Raw genomic sequence first — 21,855 nt, 5'->3', positions numbered from 1 at the left:
GCAAAAAACTTAAATTATCATGTGATGCCGCGCGGCCTGCCGTAATCGGGATTCTCGAGAAAGATAAGATAACAGCAGATAAGATAACAGCGACAACAATACCGATCACAATACTTGGAAATGCTTGTTGATTGATGGAATGTTAGTTCTGTTACTCAACTACATCGTTTTATAACGTTCTAAGTTCATTGAAAAAAGTTTAAGCGTTGGGGGCATATAACGGAATCTGACCCCATTAACAATTGATAATCGTTGTAAGTTTGTAATTTTGTAATTAAAGAGTTGTTTTTTCGTTCTATCATGTTTGTTTCTATAAATTTATATTTTTGTGTTCTTCATACTGGTGTGGTCGGTATAATCCCAAAGTACCAAACAAATCTACAGCAAACATGTTGATGAGATGCTAGGTAAAAGGCCAAGTCAAAACAGGTAACTTTAATTGTGTTTTTGTCCGTAATTTTTCATACAATACTCAATTTCAGAGTAAGACAAGTTATTTTTATCAGGAAAATAAAGCAAGTAAAAGTTTTAAAAAATGTTTTATTAACAATAAATTTAGTAACATTATGTACAATATATATTATTTTCAAATTTACATACAAAAGATAACTCTAATCAAGGGCATCATAGGGATGCCCTGAACTACTTGTATAAGGATCTTCAACGTTTTCTAGTTGAGAAGGCTGTACATGCAAGCTGCAAAAAATTCAAAAATAACTACTTTTATGTAGGTAACAAAAGTTGGTATATTTAACATTATTGAATACCTAGGATGAATAACAATTAAATGTGTATGTACTGGATAAATAACACAAACTTTGATACTCACAAAAACATTATTTAAAAAATGCTTAATGTAGGATTTTGTAGGTAGGTACTCTAATAATTATGATTTTCAGGAGATTTGCTAGTGTTATTTTTTATACATTTATTACAAACTATTCCTCTTCTAGATATGAGGACCGTTAGAATATTTTTACATAAGTTTTATTTATGGGGAAATAAATATATTTTAAAAATATTTTTATATATTTGTAATAGTTATGCTCCAAGAGTGGTAAAAGTGTATACATCACTGTATCCCTCTCTTAGAAGAACATTGGAGGGTGGAAAAATCATACTATTAATTCCTCTAGGAACTATTTTTCACATTATTTTAAGAGGTGACAACCCTTAAGTTTCTAAAGCATTTCTATTGCAAAATTTATTGTACTGGAAAACAGCTCAATGATGCATTTACATTTAGCTGTTTTATTGGTTTTCAGTATCCTTTTTATACCATAAGAATGATCCTTGTTCCAAGCCTTTCAATCAGACATTTGTATGTTTAACCTCTTGAGAGGGTTCAGATTGCAGATCTCGAAACATAGTATTACTTATTTCTTCTATCCCTGAGTGATAGATCAGGAATAAATCCCTGTTAAAATTTTGAAAAATTCTGTTTCCACCAGACACCATTTCGAGGGCAATGGATCCGAAAATTAAGATTGTTTAACCCTTTTATGGCCTAACACATTATGAAAAGAGTTGAAAAGCCAAGATGAATTTGCAGATTGAGTTCAGTCGATTCATGAGAAAGTAGATGCTCAATCCAGACTCTAACTCTCATTTACAACAAAAAGTCTCATTTACTTTTTAAACATGTATTGGTGGGTGGTCGTTTCAGAATATTAAGTGACAACACTGATATATAGGTGTGGTGGATGAAAGTCACCTTTAAGCCGTTGGTCCCCAGGTTAAGTGTTAAAGAGGGCTTCTTAGCCCTAACTTCGCCTGGTAAAATAAGTCATCCTTACTTTACTTTACTTTTTTTGGCCTTAAAAGGGTTAATATTAAAAATTGGAAACCTTACCTGGTGCTGGGTTCTTCGGGAGAGTCAGGTGCATTGATTATATCGTATAGCTCATCTAGATATACAAGCTCAACACTTTTAATAATTTTCTCTAATGTTGTAATGACTTCGACACAGTCTTCCTTAGTGATACACAGAGCTGGTAAAAACAGAAGCACATTTTTGTAATCACCTTCACAGCCCACCAAGATTCTCTCTTTTCTCAAACTGAAACAATATTACATTGTAAAATTAATCAAAGACTGCTGTATTCAGTGAGAAGCTGTAAAATAAAGATCCATGGATCACATTAAGTAACAATCACCTAAATGACAACACAAAAAATGTAACAATATTATAGACTTTTAACACACTTTCATTAAAGAAGCTTAAAAGACAAGTCAAATATATATAAACATAAATGGAGTGTCGATTTGAATAAAAATTATAGAGTGCTAAAACCTGCCAACTTACTATACAAGTTTTGCAGTCACATCTGAGTTAGAGATGCCACTGTTTTACATACTCTCTATTTTCTTTTTAAAATAAATTGGTAACTTCATAACTTTTCAAGATGTCAGGAAGGTCATTATATATTTTTAGACCAATGCATATGAAAATTTTCCTCCAAACCTCAAGTTTTACTTCAGGAAAGGAGAGCTTGCTAAGAGTCATCGGTCTTGGCATGTGCATCCTTGTATGATCTCTTCCTGGTATGACCATTTGTGGCTAAAATACAGAGACTCACTGAGGAATAGGACTTATAAGACCACACTGACAATATAAGTGACTGCAGTTATGTGGACTTTGGAAGCATATTTCTATATTTGTACAGACCCCTTAGTCCACCCAAAGTACGCTATGTGTACCTTAGGTTACATCATCTGTCTCTCACCCTCAGGCACTTCATGTCAAAACACCTCAGCAGCCGTGATGACTTGTCGGCTGGAAAAATGTTAACACATCTACAGCCATTAAGGTGTTAATTAGCATTAAGCAGAGAAGGGTTGTATAAATAACTCACTTATTAGAAATTTCCTCAGCTACGTCTGGGGCAGGTTTCTTGCTTTCTCTTGAACGAATAATGTCCACACCAACAATCAAACCTTTTTGACGTACATCCCCTAGAAAATAAAATACAAACTGGTAATATAAGTATCTCGACTCAACATAGCAGTAAAAGGGCTCATATTATGTTAGTATTTGTATTTCAAAAATTATCAAAAAGTCTCCTATTCTGTGTATGTTTTAAATGGAATTATCTTAATTCTTGTAATTTATGTTCTAAAATTAGAAATTTACCAATCATTGAAAGGTTGGCTTGAATCTTTCTAAAACCCCCTGCCAAGAAAGATCCGAGTTCTTTAGCTCTTTCCATCAATTGCTGTTCTTGCATCACATTCATCACCGTCATGCTAATAGCAGCTCCCACTGGATCACATTTGAACTGTAACAATGATTGCATCAGTGTTTGCACATTTAATATATCTAATATAATTATTTTTATTGAATTATTACATTTTTGGTAATATGTTTTGAACAATACTGTTCCAATAAGTTTCAAAAGCATGAAAAAGAGATCAAATGATTATAAATTTCACAAAACTCAATGACAGGATCATAAAGTTTTTTTTTCTCTTGAAAACTGCATTTGAGTGTGTATCCTAACCTAAACAATATACAACAGGAAAGTGATATTCTATACAATTTCGTTGCACATTTTTACTTATATTTTCACATGAATTGAATAAACATGGTTTTTTCACATTGTAATACCAGAATCTATTACTCAAATTTGTTTAATATAAAAAAATACAAATTATATCTTTATCGCATATCCAAAAAGATTTAATGCTAAAATATTGTTTAGAAGACTAGTAAGACTGATAAAACTGAAACCGACTTACTGCTGCAGTCAACATGCCAAATATTATTACACGCCATTCGTCAAACATGGGCTAATCTGCTTGGAGTAAACTGTAGTGACAATATACCTATAAATAAATAAATATATTTATGAATGTTACTCTGTATGTCCTCTATAGACTCAGAAACTATTTGATCAATCATTGTGAACATTTGTGTGTATATGTATTTTTCCACGGAGAAGGTTTATATGCTATGCCCATTGATGTAATTCACCACCAGGCGGTGCTGCAAAATATAAAAGTTATCAAAGTGCCTGCACATTATAAACTGAAATTACAAGACAGTTATGTATATTAAATAGCCAAACACTATTTTAAGGTGCTAAGTTTTGATGTATATTTGTCTTTAAAATAAATTTCTGGTTGAACTTAAAGCTTGAGTGTTAGACCACTTTATAATAAAGCATATGTACGTGTAGCATGCTTGTAGACACCTGTGCCTATAACAAATTTTAAATCATCCATAATTTTATTTCTAAATATGAGCAGTAATGACCATCATTAAATAATTTTCATTACTTATTAAACGTTACTTGAATTATTGTGTGTTGGTAAAATTAACTGTTTACCATACCTTACAAATTAGAACTGTCACAACAGATGATTTTATTTTTACAATTACTCAAAACTGTAACCAAAAATCCTAATTCTAATAATAATATAAATGCGAAAGTACACTTTTTTATTTTTTTTGCTTCCACGCATAAACTAATCAACGAATTGCGCTGAAATTTGACATGGACATTCTTAAGGTCACTGGGATAAATAAGCCTATTCTAATTTCTAAAATCCTTCCGGGCTACGTCCCACTGGTCTTTAAAGTAGTGACAAAATCTCACCTTAGTCTTTATAGTTGCGAAATATTAATTAAAAGACCATTTGTTCTATTAATTATAATAAAATGTTCTGTGTAAACATTGTTTATTATTTTCAACTTGTTTACATTTATAGTGAGTACAAATATTTGTAACACCGTTTTAGATTTCAGTAATTAGGTAAGTATTAATCTATCTTACAAAATGCCCAAAACATAAGATGGTCGGAATTTGACACCAAAGACTCCCTTTGAAGCAGTGGGCAAGAACTATGCTACAGGAAAGTTCGCTAGACTCTGCTTTTCAACTAATGTACAGACAAAAGTAGGGAACTGCGTATCTATATATATTTTCTATCAGATCAGAAAGAGGCATAATCAGCAAAGGAACAAAAAATACTAGCATCAAAGTAAATTACAATAAGCAAAATATACACTTTTTAAAATATTTTCTTGATCATATGAAGAAGGCAAACTCAACATTGCCATTGGAAATACAATTCACTCAAACCAGAAGTGCTCATACAGGTGCAAAACCTACGAAATTGTGTGCGAAACCGCAGGTAACTTCTAGTGCGTATGTGTGTGTTTGTTTATATATAATAAAAGATGTAAGACCACTCTTTATGCCGATGACACTTCATTTATCGTTACTGGTGAATTATTTAATGAGGTAAAAACATAGTGATGAGGTAATGGAGGTTGCTTATTCTTGGTTTAATTGTAATAATCTAGAAATCAATACTAATAAAACAGAATCAATTTGCTTCACATTGAAAAAGTTGAACGTAAAAGAAAATTGTTCTAAACCAGTTAAGTTGCTTGGAGTGGTTTTTCATCAGAAGCTTTCTTGGGAGGATTACACCAACACAGTAATTTCAAAACTGTCTAGGGCCTGTTTTCTACTTTTTAAAATTAAAATCTTGTGTTGGTGGAGATATGATGCATATCTCCACCAACACAAGATTTTGATTTTAGTGAAATTTCACTCTCACTTGCTATATGCTGTAATGCTCTGGGGAAATACTAAGGGTGCTAGCCAGGTTTTCACATGGCAAAAAGTGAGATTTTTTGCCAATTTAGCTTATCAGGATGATTGTAAGCAATGTTTTATTGATTTTAATATAATGACAGTTCCTTCCATTTTTATATTTCAAAATTTAATACGTATAAAGAAAAACCAAAATGATTTTTGTTTTGTTTTAATGAGGTCTATGACTATTATACTCGAAGGGCACAGGATATTATTATACCTCCTTCCAGGCTACAGAAGACTATAGCTAGTCATAGACATTTACAAATTAAGTATGTTAATAAACTACCACAGGAGTTCAGAAGTTTAGAACTTCAACCATATGCATGTAAATTGTCACGTTGGCTTATAAGTAAGGCCTTTTATTTACTTGAGGAATTTTTTACAACTACTATTAATCTACCTTAGAGTAAGTCGATGTGTGGCAGTTCTCACTCTCTGAGGATGGTTTTTCTGTTTGGGCTGATCTGAATCTATTACTAGTATTCTTTCCATGTTTTATATAAGCACTTCAATGTGTCTTGATGGTACAGGCCTTTGGGCAGTGTGGACTTTACCTTAGTCTTACACTTGATCATGTTTAGGATAATTATATTATTATGTATTTTAAATTAACATAATGTATAGTATGTATGTTTTGTATAGTGTAATGTATTACACATTTTATTTCTTGATGTTGTCTATAGGAATGTAAAATTGACAAATGACAATTAATAAAAATGAAATGAAATGAAAAGTAAACCATGACTTGCTGGCCTTGCATTTATAATTATTATTTATACACAAATTTGGACATGTTTAATTTAAAATGTTGCTGTGAATCATCTAATAAATTGTGAAAAAGTTGTTGTTACAATCTTCTTTGTCCTTGTCATCTGAAGTTTTTTACTTTAATCTTTTCAGTTTGCCTTATAATTCTTTCTGGAAAATTGTGACTTAACTAAAGCAAAACTATTAAAACTCACTATTTGTTCAGCATTTTTTACTGTTGCAGCAATTTTCCTTGACGTTATAACTGCACCAATGGGATGGCCATTTCCCAGAGGTTTTCCCACAGTAAGGATATCTGGTATAGCATTCTGTCCTTGGAAGGCCCAGAAGTTATCTCCTGTTCGACCCATCCCACACTGGATTTCATCTGCAATTACAAGTCCTCCAAGCTCGTGAATGTAACTGTGAACAAGTTTTCACTAATATACAAACCAAACTATCCAAAAACATAATTTGTAAAGTAGTAACAGGATATCTATCGAAAGATTTCTTGATAATTTATGATAGATTTAGACCTACTGTGATGTTCCTCCAGTGTCATATAGGCATCAATGTCATTTTAACACATGTTTGACATGCCATGAGTCTAATTGATGTAAATATATTTATGTAAAATTACATAGACCTACAGCCTACAAGGCATTTAGTTTTATACAAATGATTCTGAAAGTTATCTTATAATAGAGCATCAATTAACAGTGAATGAGAGTGGCAATATCATTCTGGAGAATGAAAGGAAAAATAAATAAGTATGTAAATTGCTAAATATGAAATATATTACATATTTAGTTCATAAATATTCAAATGGAATAGTATGAATAACAATTAATTATCTAAAAATAGTTATATGGTAGCACAACATATACATATTTTTAAGATGGTAATTATGACTAAAATGCAACACGCAATTTAATTTTAAATGTTCTTACTCGCTTTAGCTGATGCATTGTAACAGTGATGGAAACATCACAGATAGCCTTTGTAGGGAGACACTGAACTTGACACCAGCAAGGCAAGGTATGCCTACAATCACCCACCTAAAATTGTGGACCTTCAGTAGGAATGACAGTGCATTGTGAAGAATGTTGCAGTGGTGAGAGGCTCTCTCCCCTATAAAACTCTAATCAATGCGGCTTGTGCAGAAATTATTGTAGTTAATATAATAAGCCAAATAAAAGAGAATGCATTTCAGTGCTACCTCATCTATTTATAATAGTGCTTGGCTCAGAATTTTTTTTAAATCACAAAGTTTCTAACAGAGTTGTGATGCTAAGCTCAAAACCACACTATTTTTAGATTATAGAGATGGCAAAGGACCAGGACAAAAGGTAAAATTATCTATAATTAGATATTAAAACATCTAAATTATTTATGATAAAAATAGCATACTGTAACTTACAAATAAAGGGAAGTTACATTTAACATTCAGAAGGAGGCAGCCAACACTTACCTGTATATCTTATTTAACCAGCCAGACGGTGGAATTAATACGCCATGGACAACCATTATGGGTTCACAAATAAAACCTGCAATCTGTTAATGTCACATTTTATTACATCATTTAGTTTTTTTTTTACATAAATAGGTTAAATTGTATACATTTTGCAAACCACACATGAATAATAATATCATCATTAGTCTTTTTATTACACAATACACATTCAAAAATGAACAGGTGTATTGCCGATATAACTAAAAAATTAGTCTGAGAATAACATAAAATTCAATATGATAAATAAATAAATAGATAAATTATATACACAGCTATCACAGACTAACAAATGTGTGTGTGTGTGTGTGTGTGTGTGTGTGTGTGTGTGTGTGTGTGTGTGTGTGTGTGTGTGTGTGTGTGTGTGTGTATGAGTGTGTGTTCACACACTGAATAAAAATAATGCCAAGAAAAAACAGAAAAGCCTACAGAATTTATAATTCAATTAAAAATTTGTTTCCTAGTTAGAGAAAGGATTAAAATTCTAAATCTAAAAATGTAAAGTTAAAAATGATAAATGTTTAAAGATATAAAAAGTTATAAAGTTGAAAAAGAAAATAATCTCAGCCCCATTTCATGATGATAGTTATGATGTGAGTGTTAAATACACTGTAAAAACAGTGAGTAAAGAGAAACTCCAGAGTTAATAGCTACTTAAACAATTGCTAATTTGTAATTCTGATTGGGATTATAGATTGTGATGCAGTTGTAATAAGGAGATGCTTCTAAGAAGCTAGTTTTGTGGATTAGATATTGTACATGTAGATATTGTAGTAGAGAAGACTTCCTAGTAAAATGGGAATGCTCATGATTCTTGCTGTAAAATCGGCCAAAGAAACACATTGCAGGATAAAAAATAAAGAGGAGTGGTAAAATTGTTAAAGACTGAAAATTTGTCTGCACAATTCTCTAAAGCCTGCACCAGCTAGCCTATCTACTCTTTTTTGGAGTAGAAATACACTGGAAGATTCACTGGAATTACCCCAGAACATTAGACCATATGATTTTAGAGAATTAAAATTAGCAAGATACACTTATCTTAGAAGCTGATGGTCAACTTCATGAGACAAAGTTATAATTGAGAAGGATTTTCTTAATTTAGTGAGTGGGGAAGCAATGTATGACCCACGAAAGAGTATCATTGAACTTAACTAATCGAAGAAAATTCGAATAACTTACAGAGTTAAAATGAGATAGAATAAATTATGTGTCAACCTTAGGAGTCTTGCAATGATTTAAAGGAAAATTCATAAACTAATTCTTAGAAGGGTTGAGTTTTAAGCTGTTTGCATCAAACCAGGAGTTTAGTTCTTGAGTACTTGGGTATAATATTTGTGAGAGCTATTTTGTTTTTTGCAGAAGCCACTACAGAAGTATCAACAGGGTACATAACATTTTGACTTTGGATATGAGTTCTGGGAGATCATTACAGTAAATCATGAAGAGAAGAGGTCCCAGAATAGCCCTGTGGAAATCTGAAGATGATACTTCTATAATTTCTGCACATATTATTGTCCATCACAATAATCCTCTGGTAATGATTCTTCATAAAGGATTCCAGTCCATGGTCCCCACATATGACTATGGGCCCTGGTCCCAATACCAGTGATGCCCCCCCCATTTTACGGTCGTGTGCTAAAGTATAATTGCATTGTTATTTTTTACCAATAAAATTATTATAACCAATATAATTCAAACTGAAAATATAGGATATAATTATAAGTACCTATTTTATAAGTTCAATCATAAGTTTAATTATAACACATCATTTTTATTTAAATGACAATGACATGTGTTTATAGTTTATATAACTCACTAGTAGACTAAAACAAATATTTAGTTCAGTTACAATAGATCACTCCGTCACTGCTATTCATCTGTCAGTAAACATGGGTTACATTACAATAACTCTATTAGTTTTTCTTGCTTTCTTCTGACTACAAAGGTCAATCACATCAGAAAAGTCAATCGTCTTAGCAAACTCATTCTCAATCGACAGAAGTGCTAAATGATTTAGTCGACTTTGGCCTGTTGTACTTCTCTGCCAGGTTTTTAAGGAGTTGGCCAATCTAAAAGATCTTTCAGCCATAGACACAGTTACTGGAATTGTACAACAAATCTTATTGCAGTACACAGATTTACAAAAATGGTTTAAAGATTTTTCTCGTAGATGTAGTTGAGAAGCTTCATTGGGTCTTTCTCCGATTGGAATACTATACTGTAAACGGTCTTCATATGAATAATTTCTTCAGCTAAGCTGTCTCAATCTATAGAGTCTGAAGGATACTTAGATAGAAGATTGCTTCTATCTAACAGATTGAACTGTTTACATATTTGCTCAAAACTTACAAGTCTAGTTTTTAAATCAGCCATAATGAAATCCAAAACAGAAAAAACAACAGAAGATTTGAATGCATTGGATGCCTCTAGCTGAAGTTGTTCAGGTTCAGGTGTCTTTTTATCAGGGTTCCTTTTAACAAACTTAGGTGGACTCCCTACTAACTCTGCAACTATTTTTGCTTCATTGAAGGTGGTTTTCCATGAATCTCATAGGACCTGCATCTTGTTCAGTAAATCTTTAATTAGCTGCGTCTCGATGTTGAGGGAGATACATTTCTTTTGTTATTTCTTTTTTTATCAATGGAAGCCAAGATCTTGAGCCAAAATGATGACATCAAGAGGCGTTTGAAAGATCCAAAGTACTTTTGGAGTCCTAAAACAGTATTTCTTGCTGGTGGAGTTAATGTGGGTATCTTATCTTCCAGAAGCATGTCTAATACTTTGAGGATTGAAGGATAGTGCTTCACAATTGGGTGTACAGCTTGTAGTCTTTCGCTCCGAGTTTCAGAAAGGCTTTGAAATGACAATGGCACTGTTGTTTCAACAATTCCAATGGCCAGGGCTGCTAGAGAATAAATAGTAAAAACTTCCAATGTTTCCAAAAAATGTCATAACATCAGAATTCAGTTTAGCTGGATTAACACCAACTCTGTTGAGAGGATGTGCTCCACAGGGAGAAAAAATAGTAGACTTGCTTTTCAAGTATTCTTGACTGAATATCACTAGTGTGACCCCGCATGTTTGACCCATTGTCATAGCCCTGAGCACGGCAACAAGTTAATAGTATTTGAACAGATTTTAATGTGGACAGTATTTCATCGGTTATTGCCTTGCCTGTTTTTCCGTTAAGTTCATGAATACAATAAACATTTCACAAAATTTGAATGAATTTTGCTCTGGATTTTGAAATACATAGTGAAGAATTAGTACATTCTGCTCTTGATAGGAAATGTCAGGGGTTGCATCAACGATGATTCTATAGAAAACAGACTCTTCTCTTTGCTGTAAAATGGTTTTCAATATTTTTTCTCCACATAGAGAAATAAACTCATTTTGAGAGTACCAAGACAAATAGTGAGCTTGGCCTATCGTACTCTTGTTTATAAGCTGGTTCTCACTTACTTTTGCTAGATGTTCATGAGTTACCTCGTCATACTTTCCAATCAGTTCCAATTTTTGTATTCTATACTTAAATTGTTAATGTATGTGTTCTTTTGAGAAAAGGAGAAAATAAACGTATTCTTATTCTTATTCTTATACTCCAATAAGTTGCAGTTGTGCAAATTTCTGATTTGAGTATTTTATTTAAAAGAGGCTATACTTGTAATTTGAATTTAATTATGTTTCAATAACCTTTTTTTAAAGTGTCTCATGCCCGGAAACCAACCCCAGGGCCCTGGCTGGGGTCAAAGGTCCACCCAGCCCCACCCTTGAGGGGAGCCATGCTCCAGCCATTTCAGGGCAAATCCATCAATACCATAAAACTTAAGTTTTTCTAACATTAGACTCAGTTGAAGGCCCTGGATAGGTCACAGACAGCACCAATGACAGTGTAAACCATCCATAGCTGTAGAAATTTCATCCAAAAATTTAAAAAATTACATCAGCTGTGCTTTTCCTTTATCTAAAGCCATATTGAAAAGGGGGAAAAATGGAGTTTTCATCAAGATATCTATGGATTATTCTGAGCACACCCTTCTCAAAAAACTCAAAAAGCTGGAAAGAAGTGAAATGGTCCTCAGATTTTCAACTAAATGTATATGTTTCTTTTTTGAGATTGCCTTCACAATTGAAAACTTCAAGAGATCTGGAAAGGATTTTATTTTTAAAAGAGGTATTACTGAGATGTACGAGAGGCCTGACAATCAGATGTGAACACTTTTTCAGGAGTGAAAGGGACACCTCGTCCCAGCCTGCTGCCTTTTTGCTTGCAGAACGCTGATTATTTCAGATAGAAGATAAAATTTTCTCAATCTTTCACTGGTTTTAAAGCCTTGGGACATGAGTCTTAAAGCCTTATTTGTATTTATATTTAAAATGGATGCTATTTCACTCTTATCGCTAACTATATAATCATTAAAATAATCTTATCTAATTTGTTTACACATTTATATCCATCAGTTTCCCTAGTTACCACCTTCCATACTGCCTGAACTTTATTCTTAGATTTGTTAATATAATCACTGTTACTTTTTCAGTTTGGCAGCTCTCACACGTTTCATAAAATATAATTTATATGTTTTCATGTATTATAGAAATACATTATTCAATTTTGCCCTATTATGTAATTATCTTTTCCATATACTAGAGGTGCAAATCCCATTTGTAATCCAGTGTGTTTTGAGTGGGAGTGCAGTAAATCAAATTTTTTTTAAAGATGCCAATGAAATATTTATATTTTTCATTTATGTAAAAATTATTAAGAATCATTATGTTCCACAAACATATTGTAAGAGTTCAAGAAAATTATAAATATTTTTCAGAAAAATTGTGTTTAGAACTTTGATTAATGTTTTAAGACGCATTTCTGATTTAAAACATACAACATCAGCCAAATGGGCAGAGAGACTAGTTTCCTATAAATCAAAAGAATTAGGCTCAAAATTTGTGATAATATTACCTAGATATTATCAGTTTAAGATAAATCTAAAAATGTCTTATCAAGAACATATCAAGTATTGACAACTGGCATATCAGGGTATCAAAGTTCACTATCAAAAAATGAATTACTCTGTTCTTTAAGTAAAAACGTTTAAATTTAACTGTATATAACTACTAAAGTAAATAATAACCTTCAGAACTGATAAATCAATTAATATAATATAATAACTACTATACAAGGTTACAACAAATGTTTACCTACTCTAAAGAAGAGAAGAAACAAAAATATCTAAAGCTAACCAATAATAATTACAGTCTACAAAATATTTTGTAAATCATTATTACACCTTATTAGTTAGGTTTAAATATTTTTATATTGTATTCACTATAATGTATTTTGTATTGTACTTTAACAACAGTTACCTCACGATTGTTGAGTATTGCTCGGTCTATAACTTTTTTTGCATCTTGAAAATACTTCTCTCCAGCATCTGGATCACCACTATATAACCCTCTAAATGTATCGGGAACTGAAAGTACATGAACCCATGGTTTTTTACCTGAAAATAATAAATTAGTGTTGTACATACACTTAACTTATACATCTGTATTAAAAAATGGAAAGGCAGTCGTGGTACTAACCAATAGAAGTGACTATTTCTTACAACAAAATGTGAATACATATCTTGAAAAAATATGTATGCTAATTAATAATTACCGTAATTATATTTTTGTATTTTACAATAATATGAGTCACTCAATTCTTTAACATAAAAAGGTTCATACTTTCTATTAAACACGTTTTTGTTATATTTGTTATATTCCATATATTACAATGATCACTGACTTCTAAATATTAAAGTAATAAATATTCGTACAATTTCATTATAATGGTTTAAATTAGTTTCTATAATTTGGTCAGTATTATCATTGTCACTACAATCTGGTATTTCCAAAATAATTACTTCATATTCAATGTCATTATATTTTAAATATAGAATTTGGGTTTATGATAACTGAAATAAGAAATAGAAATTCTAGAATAAATCTTGCTAAATATCTTGTTAACACAGCATCTATTGTTGTTCCATATCCTGTTGTACTTATGATTTATTGTTGACATTATTAAATTTAATTTATCTTTTAAAAGGTCAATTAATGGTTTTGACGTTTTTCAGCAAAATTTGTATTAACATCTGTTTCTACATCATTTATATTTTAAGTGAATGTAAGGTAAGGCCCAATGTAATTGAGTAAAGTTTATAATTAAAATCAACAGAAAGGCTAATTTTTCTCCAGGATTAAATTACACTACAGTTTTATTACATAGAAAAGATGTAATCAAATTATTTTTAAGCCTTTTTTAAAACCCGGCAAAACAAAACTAGTAGTGAACTGGAATAAAAATTATTCTAGCGAATAGGAAAAAGTAAATAGGAATTAAAATTAACCATGCTGAAATTCAATTTAGAATCCAATGAGCCTCAAATACTGCTATTGAATGATGCAGTAAGTTAATCAATTTTATGTTGGATTCATTAATAAATAAATTAGTAGTTTGTAGATTTATTCAAACCCGTATTCAACCATACATTTTAGTTTTTTTGTAACAATTGTTTGGAGTTGGAAGTTTTGTAGTGTGTTAAAGTCAACATAGCTACTAAAAGCAGAGTATAAATTGATTTTGTAAATTTTTTCAGAATTTAAATTGGAGCTTAAGTAACCTAACCTGAAAATTCCATAACCAAGGAAATTCTGCAGAAGCAGGGATAGTTAAAGATGATGCAATATTTCGGACAACATCTACCTACGTTAATAAGAATGTGAATAAACTGATCAAACAGTTATTATCAAGCAAGAAAGTCATTTTACTGAAGCACTGCTGAATGAAGCTGGATTCGTCGTGGATGAATGGAAAATTTGCATTTTCGCAGATTAAGGTGGGTGAAATAACTAGCATGAAGAAATCCTAGTACAGCAGGCAATGAGAAAGATAAAGGAGGGTGATACGGATCAACTGAAAGCAGGTGGTCATCTGCAGAGTCAACAGTTACACTTTTAATGCTGTTGAAAATTAGATCCAGTGTTTCTTGTCTGAAGGAGGACAAGAAGGAGCAGATCACACTAACCAAAACAGCGGTTCAAGCCTAGGAGTCACGGGATTGTATCAGTATTTCATGTATACTGTCAACTGTTTCATTAACTTGTTATACAATCAGGTGGGCTTTCTAACTACACTTTTCTGCTCTCCAGTATTTCAGTGAGTAAAGAATAAAAATGAATTTGTTACACGGATCAATAATAGTCTAACAGTGATACCTCTCTCTGTGCGTACTTTAATACAAACAGTTTAAAAACAGCTAGTTTTGGGTACAGATACAGTACCTGCAGAAGAAACTCTGAAAGCTCTAGGGCTAATATCAACTAGAAGATTTCCAGTTCCGTGGAAGGAACCATCCACCACCACAATATCAATCCTGTTGGTGTAGTTGCGAACCATCTGAAGTGCGAGGTCATTAGCTTCAGCCCTAAAAATAGTATTTTAAGTTTTAGGGTTTTAAGATAAAAAAAAACAGCTGAATTAAATTTATAATTTATACACTTTTTAGACTTATTATTTATACTGTGTAATTACTAAATCCTTCAGAAAGGATTTATGTTTTACAGCAGTGTATAAGAAAACTCTAATCTAGAATAATAGACTTGGATTTTTTGTATTGGGTTTGTAGAGCTTGAGGAATTGGCATCTTCTTACAAAGTACCACCAATATTCTGAGTTTAGTTTTTCTTATATGTACAAAACTAGTGTAATAAAGAGAGCAAGTTTAATAAGGACTAGTCTGGAGAAGCAACTTTATCTCTGTAGAATTCTGATATACTACATAGTACTCTAGTTTCATAATCATTACAAACTTTTCTAAATTGCAATGATCACATATCAAATTAGTACTAATACACAGCATAATTATTTTATCTTCCTTCTTTCTATTTTTTTGTTGGGTACAAAATAAAGTCTCTCATTAGTCTCTTTTGCACTTGTTCCTTTATTTAAGTTACCAATAACTTTGTATCTTTGATTTACACCTTTTGAGGAAAAAACAAAAATAATAAAAGAAATGGAATATTTTAACTTACCCTGAATTGGTGTAGAGGACGACATCAAATGAAGGGGGTAAGGTGGAGAGTAGTAGCTTGGTGAGCTTGTGCTGTACTTTGCTTATTTCGCTGCCGACTGCCATACTTAGTTGTGACATCTGTTCGCAAGCTGCCTCCACCACAGCTGAGTTACAATGACCTACTGTACCAGAACACATATTATACACTTTGGGAAGAATTTAATATTAATAAGAAAAAGGCTTAAGGTAGTAGAACTATAAGATGACTTTTAAAGATGCTATAAGATAATTCTAGAGTTTTTATTTTTGTTTTTATTGGGATGTATGGAGAATTGCGATGAAGCAATAGACATAAATTAGGGGATGATAGGATATTAAAAATTATGAATAACTAGGGCAGGTGGAAGTCCTAATCTAAATTGTGGTGTTGAATTTTTAGATGATGTATTAAGAAAACAACATTTTGAATATATAAAACATATGACTGATGGATTTATTTTTGGACTGTATAGTAAAGACAATGTAAAATAATTTGTCTCACACCTCATATACATTGGCATGATTGAAGTGAATTTCCAACATCAAAACGATTATGCCAAATTACAGTTTTAATTACCTTTAACTGAGCAGCAGTTTGAATCTACTGGAATTACAACCTCCATGATAGCTGATTTAGTTTCAAATATGGAGAGTCCTCATAACTATATCCGTAGCATGAGTCACAATTTTTTTACCAGAATTAAATTTTTTCAAAAACTATTGGCACTCAAAGGGTTTTTTAGTTTTTAATATTTTAAGACACCAGAAAGTACATTAAATGTTTAAAAAATGTTCAATAGCTGGTAATTCATTATTAACAATAAAACCCTCCTTCTAGTATTTCAATACTGACAATGACTTATCCATCTAAGAAAACTAAGAAAGGGAAATTTGTGCCAGCTTTAAAGAAAGATGTGATCTGCTGAAGAAACAAAACACACACTGTCTTGGGAAAAATACTCAAATTGGGTTCTAGAATATACAATTGCTCTATATTTTATCCTCCTGAAATGAGATAGCCACTTTAATTATGGCAATTCACCAATAGTAACTACAGTACTTAATAGTAATATTAATATGTGTTTAATTAACTTACCATTAGTAATCCTAGATACAAAATCAAGGTACTTGTTACCCATTTCATCAAATAAATACTGATCTTTTGAACTGATAATTTTCATTGGGTTGTTGTTGAAGTGTAGCTCGCATGATTCCCTGCACACAGAAAGCAATTTACTATAACACACAACAGAAACATTATAACTTTCTATGTTTGTACTTAGCTATAAAGAAGAAGTTTATAGGATCTATCTTCAAATAGCATTAATTTTTAGAAATATCTGTAATTGTTTTTATGAATAATTTGGTGAAATTTTGAAAGCCATTAGTTGAATTGCTCAAGATGCTCAAGTTATAAATTTAACATTTGCAAATCACCAAAAGATTAAAAAATATACATTTTGATATAAGATTTTTATAGTTAATCTTCACTGGAGTTATTGCATTAGTAGTAATGACAACGTTATGTAACAAATTATCTAGAGTAACTTATCTTTTACATAAGATTGTGTTTTCTGTGAATATTAATATGATGATTACTACTTATGATGCTTTTTACCACTCTCATCTAAAATATGACTTTACACTATAGGAAAATAGCTGTGGTTAAATAAAATTTTTATACAGCAAAAAATAGCTCTAAAGCAACTAAAAAATGCTTATTTTATAAAATTCCAGATTAGGCAAAAGATGTACAGTTTTTCTACTAGGAAGAACCACATGATAGAAACGTAACAGTAAAATTGGAAAACACTAGAAATAAAGATTTCATTATGAAAATAAAGGTGTTCAATAAAATATCACAAGAATCATGGCATTTACCATTAACCAAAAATTCTAAAGAAATTGCTTGAGGATAAGCCTTTTACGCTTGTAAAAAGATATTTGACCTGTGATACTTGTACCTTAAGATTTTAAAAATAGTGTAATACCTGTTTATTTGTTTGTTATTGTTTTTATATAATTTGATTCCCATATTTATTTGGAAATATATTTTTTTATTGTTGTTAAGTTTTCATATTTTTTTAGAACAATTTTACAAGTTAATTTGAAGAAATATGGAATTTATAACTTAATATCAACCATTATGTTCTTTCCTCTATTGATTTAACCTGCTAATAAAATATGTATAGCACATAGGCTAAGTTACTCCCTATTGTAAAAGATGACTTTGTCGATTGTATGTTTAGAGATAACAAACTTTCTGATTTCTGATTAAAATATTTCAAATATAGCCTTATCAGAAATTTTCCTCTGATGACATGTTGCTGCATCGTCAAATCTGAGACACATTGGGAGGATTTGATATCATTTTTCTGACATGATGGTTCTGTATATAGGGCGAGAGAATGGACCTTTACTAAATGATGATGGTATTTGTTCATCACTGGATGTAAAAATGGAAGACTAGATACAAATTTATTTGGGTATTAATTTCTTTAACATTCGTATCCCTATAGTTGTTTTGTTTGGTCTGTGTAGACAGTTTTAATCTTAGCTTTTTGTTGGTAGTTGTGATATTGTACGTATAATAGTGTTGTAAAACAAAATATTCCATCTCTTTTCCTTTGTAGGCTGATTTACCAGAGTCCTTGCTCGTTCTTTTATTCCTGGCAATGTTCGAATTATATTTTTTGCAGGAGTTCTGACATTCCTTGAATGCTGTCCCATGCATTAGGGGGCACCAAGTTCAGTTCACTTTGTTCTCTCTAGATAGTACGTCTCCTGTTCACCTTTCACTTGTAAGAGTTTTCTGTTCTTTTTTCTGATCTTGATTCTTCTATTACAAGCAACATCTTTGACATCACAGAAAACAAAATATCAGGGTCTGCATCTAAATCATCTATTACACTACTCTGATCTTTGGAATCTTCTGAATAATCACCATGAAAAAGTCTGCAAATACGATCACTAAAATTTGGAAAACATGGATCCAAGTGTTTTAGTCATTGATATGAACGATCCATTGAATGTATCCTTAATAATGTATCCTAATAAAATTTTTACATTTGTAATGATGAACAAGTAATTAGAGATACTGTATTTATATTTATATACAGGTAAATATAGGAAATGGTTCAATTTAAAACAGTAAATAACACAAACAACAAATACACAGAAACCAAAACCCATGGTATATCGGACCTAGTAACAACACACAGAGAACAAAATTATTGGTCACTGAGACCGGCATGAAATTGCTAGAGCCTGGTATATTGGTTTCAAAAATGAAGATGTTATTTAGAGCTAAATTATATATTAGACTTACATCTAAAATATCAAACTCAAACAATGCATGTGATTTTTACAGCTAGAATACATTTGATCAAAATCAAACAAAAATCTTTTATAACTTTTGGAGAAATAAATCCTCAGTGCATCATATTTTTTTGCTAATAACATTTTTAGAAAGAAATTCTGACAAATTGAAAATGAACTTTTTACAAAATACATTTGTATATCATATTTTTTCAGACAGTGTAGGCCTACTCATTTGAATATTCTAAACATTTTTCTACTTTTGAATTATTGAACCTTACAGTTATATTCAGAGCAAAATTGTAGTACACAGTAACTCCTGTCCACATACTGTGTTAATGTGGGGAATGCAATTACTTGATGTGTTCATGTGTTATTTATTCTATTGTTAATTAGGAATTAAGAAAATAGCCAATTACACAGTGCTCATTCTTTTTTTAAATATCTATTGAATTGAGATTGACCTTGCCTAGAACCTATAAGGTGGATATTAAATGGGCAATAATATTTTCTAATTAGAATCCTGATTAGAGTAATGAGTAAAGTATATACAAAAATTATATGTCAAAAGCAAGGTTCTTTAAATAAATACTTTTAGAAGAAAGCAGCATGTAGTGTGATTGTTGTGAAATCTGTTTACATGTATAACAAAATTATGGTGCACAATGTTGATTCTGTCAACTTCATTACTGCTGATTCAAAATAATAATATGAAAACGAATGGAATAGCCCAGTTTGCTTAATTGTTCAACTAATTTTTTATCAATAATTCATATCTGATTAGGTGTATTACATCCATTTGTCTTATTTGGGTATAATTTTGTTTCAAAATAGTTTTGCCACTTCCAGATTAAACACTCAATGTGAAAATTTAAAAATAGCTATAATTTTGAAATTGGTAGTGATTTCTTCAGAATTTTATTGAACACATAAACAACTTAATTGCCAAGAAAATATGTGATATTGAATAATCAATACTTGAGAGCATCTATTTTTTGAAACACAACCCTGGTTTTATATTTAAACAAATCACTTTTATATATGTATTATTACAAATTTTGTAAATGTATTTTTTAGCAGAAGGCCCTTTTTAGATCTGCATTGTGCAGTATTACTTATTTAAAAATGTTATTACAATTAATAGTGTGTCATAATGATAATCCACATTTTGTATTTGATATTAGACTTTAAACAATGTCAACTGGCAGCCTCAAAATGTCCCTGAAACATTATCGTTTTGTGAAATATCCATTTTCCCACCACAATATAATGTTAGGCAGTATAAACAATTTAGACAATGTCTTTGAACTATTTTTTAAATGTTATTTATTAAATTGATTAATTTAAAGAGCATAACACAGTTTTAAATATTTTATCTCCAGATAATATAACACTGCACGAGAGTTTATTGTTGTTCATGGTTGTCTAAAACCAGCATTTATTAACAGTGGGTGATCACAACATTCAAATTACTCTCTCATTCATAGCCTCACGTGGAGTACACTGTTTACAAATAAACTACCATATTCGTTTCCTTTCTTCATTAGGTCAATTACACAGACAACATTTAATTTAAGTGGTTAATGATAAAAACGCTTAATTTTTTGTAATTGTTAGCGTATGATGATAATAATAATAATAATAATTGATAATAAATTGTTCAAAATATGATAGAAATCACATCGCCGAGATTGGATCCAAAGTTCCGTATACTATTTTATTGTCAATGATTATGTATTGGCTTTAACTACAAACAATTTTAAAATTTACTACTCTACTATATTCTTAACAGAATTTATATACTTATGTAATACATATTGTGTGAACAAAACCTTTAGCCTAGTTCTCTTGTATAATACGTAACCATCCCGTACCGATTTGAGAGTAATAATACACTTTTTTAAGTAAACAAATTAACTAAAATAAAAAAAGATTGATTTGTTATTTTTAAGAGTTACAAATGACTGTTGAACTACGTTTACATGTGTTTATAAAGTATCTGCTAAATGTAAAATACTTATAAATAACTCACGCTATGTGCTGATCTCGAAGTTGAATATTTTCTTCTAACGAGATCAAAGGATCGTTTGTGACATTACTCATCTTTGACCGTTCGTTCACTGAACCTGAAGGTCCTGAAGCCAGCAGGATACTTGTTCAAAATTGAAAGTTGGCATCCAGAAAGCCACAGTTGTAGTTAGCGTGCGCGCGCATGCACAAGGTAAGCGACTCTGGCAGCAGCTTTAGTCCAGACATGATTATATAACAGTGGGACGCGCAGAGGAGAAGTAAATGATTCATAGAATGATGACACCGCCTCCTACCTGCAGGACACAACACGCTATCCCCCCTACCCCACCTTGAAATATTTCGGCGTAGTCTACTCATGCATTGTTTTAATAGCGGTTGATACCGACAGTTATTAGTTCTTGTTACAGCACTATTTTATAATTTACAGTGAATAAATCACAATGAATATACCTTCGGTTGAGGCAAAAAGATCATCCAGACTCAAGACTTTGAGATTGCGGTAGTTCTGTCAAGAGTAGTAACAATTTGTATTTTCATTTAACAT

The 21,855-nt window shown here is 31.2% G+C and overlaps 1 protein-coding gene across 1 annotated transcript; it reads right to left on the bottom strand.

Annotated features, from left to right (window-relative positions):
• Positions 1–526: 526 nt before the first annotated feature.
• On the bottom strand, positions 527–21,532 carry LOC124362607 (ethanolamine-phosphate phospho-lyase-like). The gene is made up of 11 exons (XM_046817257.1): positions 21,313–21,532; positions 17,059–17,177; positions 15,943–16,105; positions 15,193–15,335; positions 13,231–13,367; positions 7,828–7,910; positions 6,572–6,779; positions 3,134–3,278; positions 2,856–2,955; positions 1,853–2,059; positions 527–696 (listed from the first exon to the last, which is right to left on the bottom strand). The coding sequence occupies exons 1-11, from the start codon at positions 21,381–21,383 to the stop codon at positions 612–614; spliced, it is 1,461 nt and encodes a 486-aa protein (XP_046673213.1). The 5' UTR covers positions 21,384–21,532; the 3' UTR covers positions 527–611.
• Between the last annotated feature and the right edge of the window lie 323 nt (positions 21,533–21,855).

Source organism: Homalodisca vitripennis, chromosome 5, assembly GCF_021130785.1.
Source record: "Homalodisca vitripennis isolate AUS2020 chromosome 5, UT_GWSS_2.1, whole genome shotgun sequence".
NCBI lineage: Eukaryota > Metazoa > Arthropoda > Insecta > Hemiptera > Cicadellidae > Homalodisca > Homalodisca vitripennis.
Note: the sequence above shows the minus strand (reverse complement) of the source record. Positions and strands in the feature narration are given on the sequence as shown.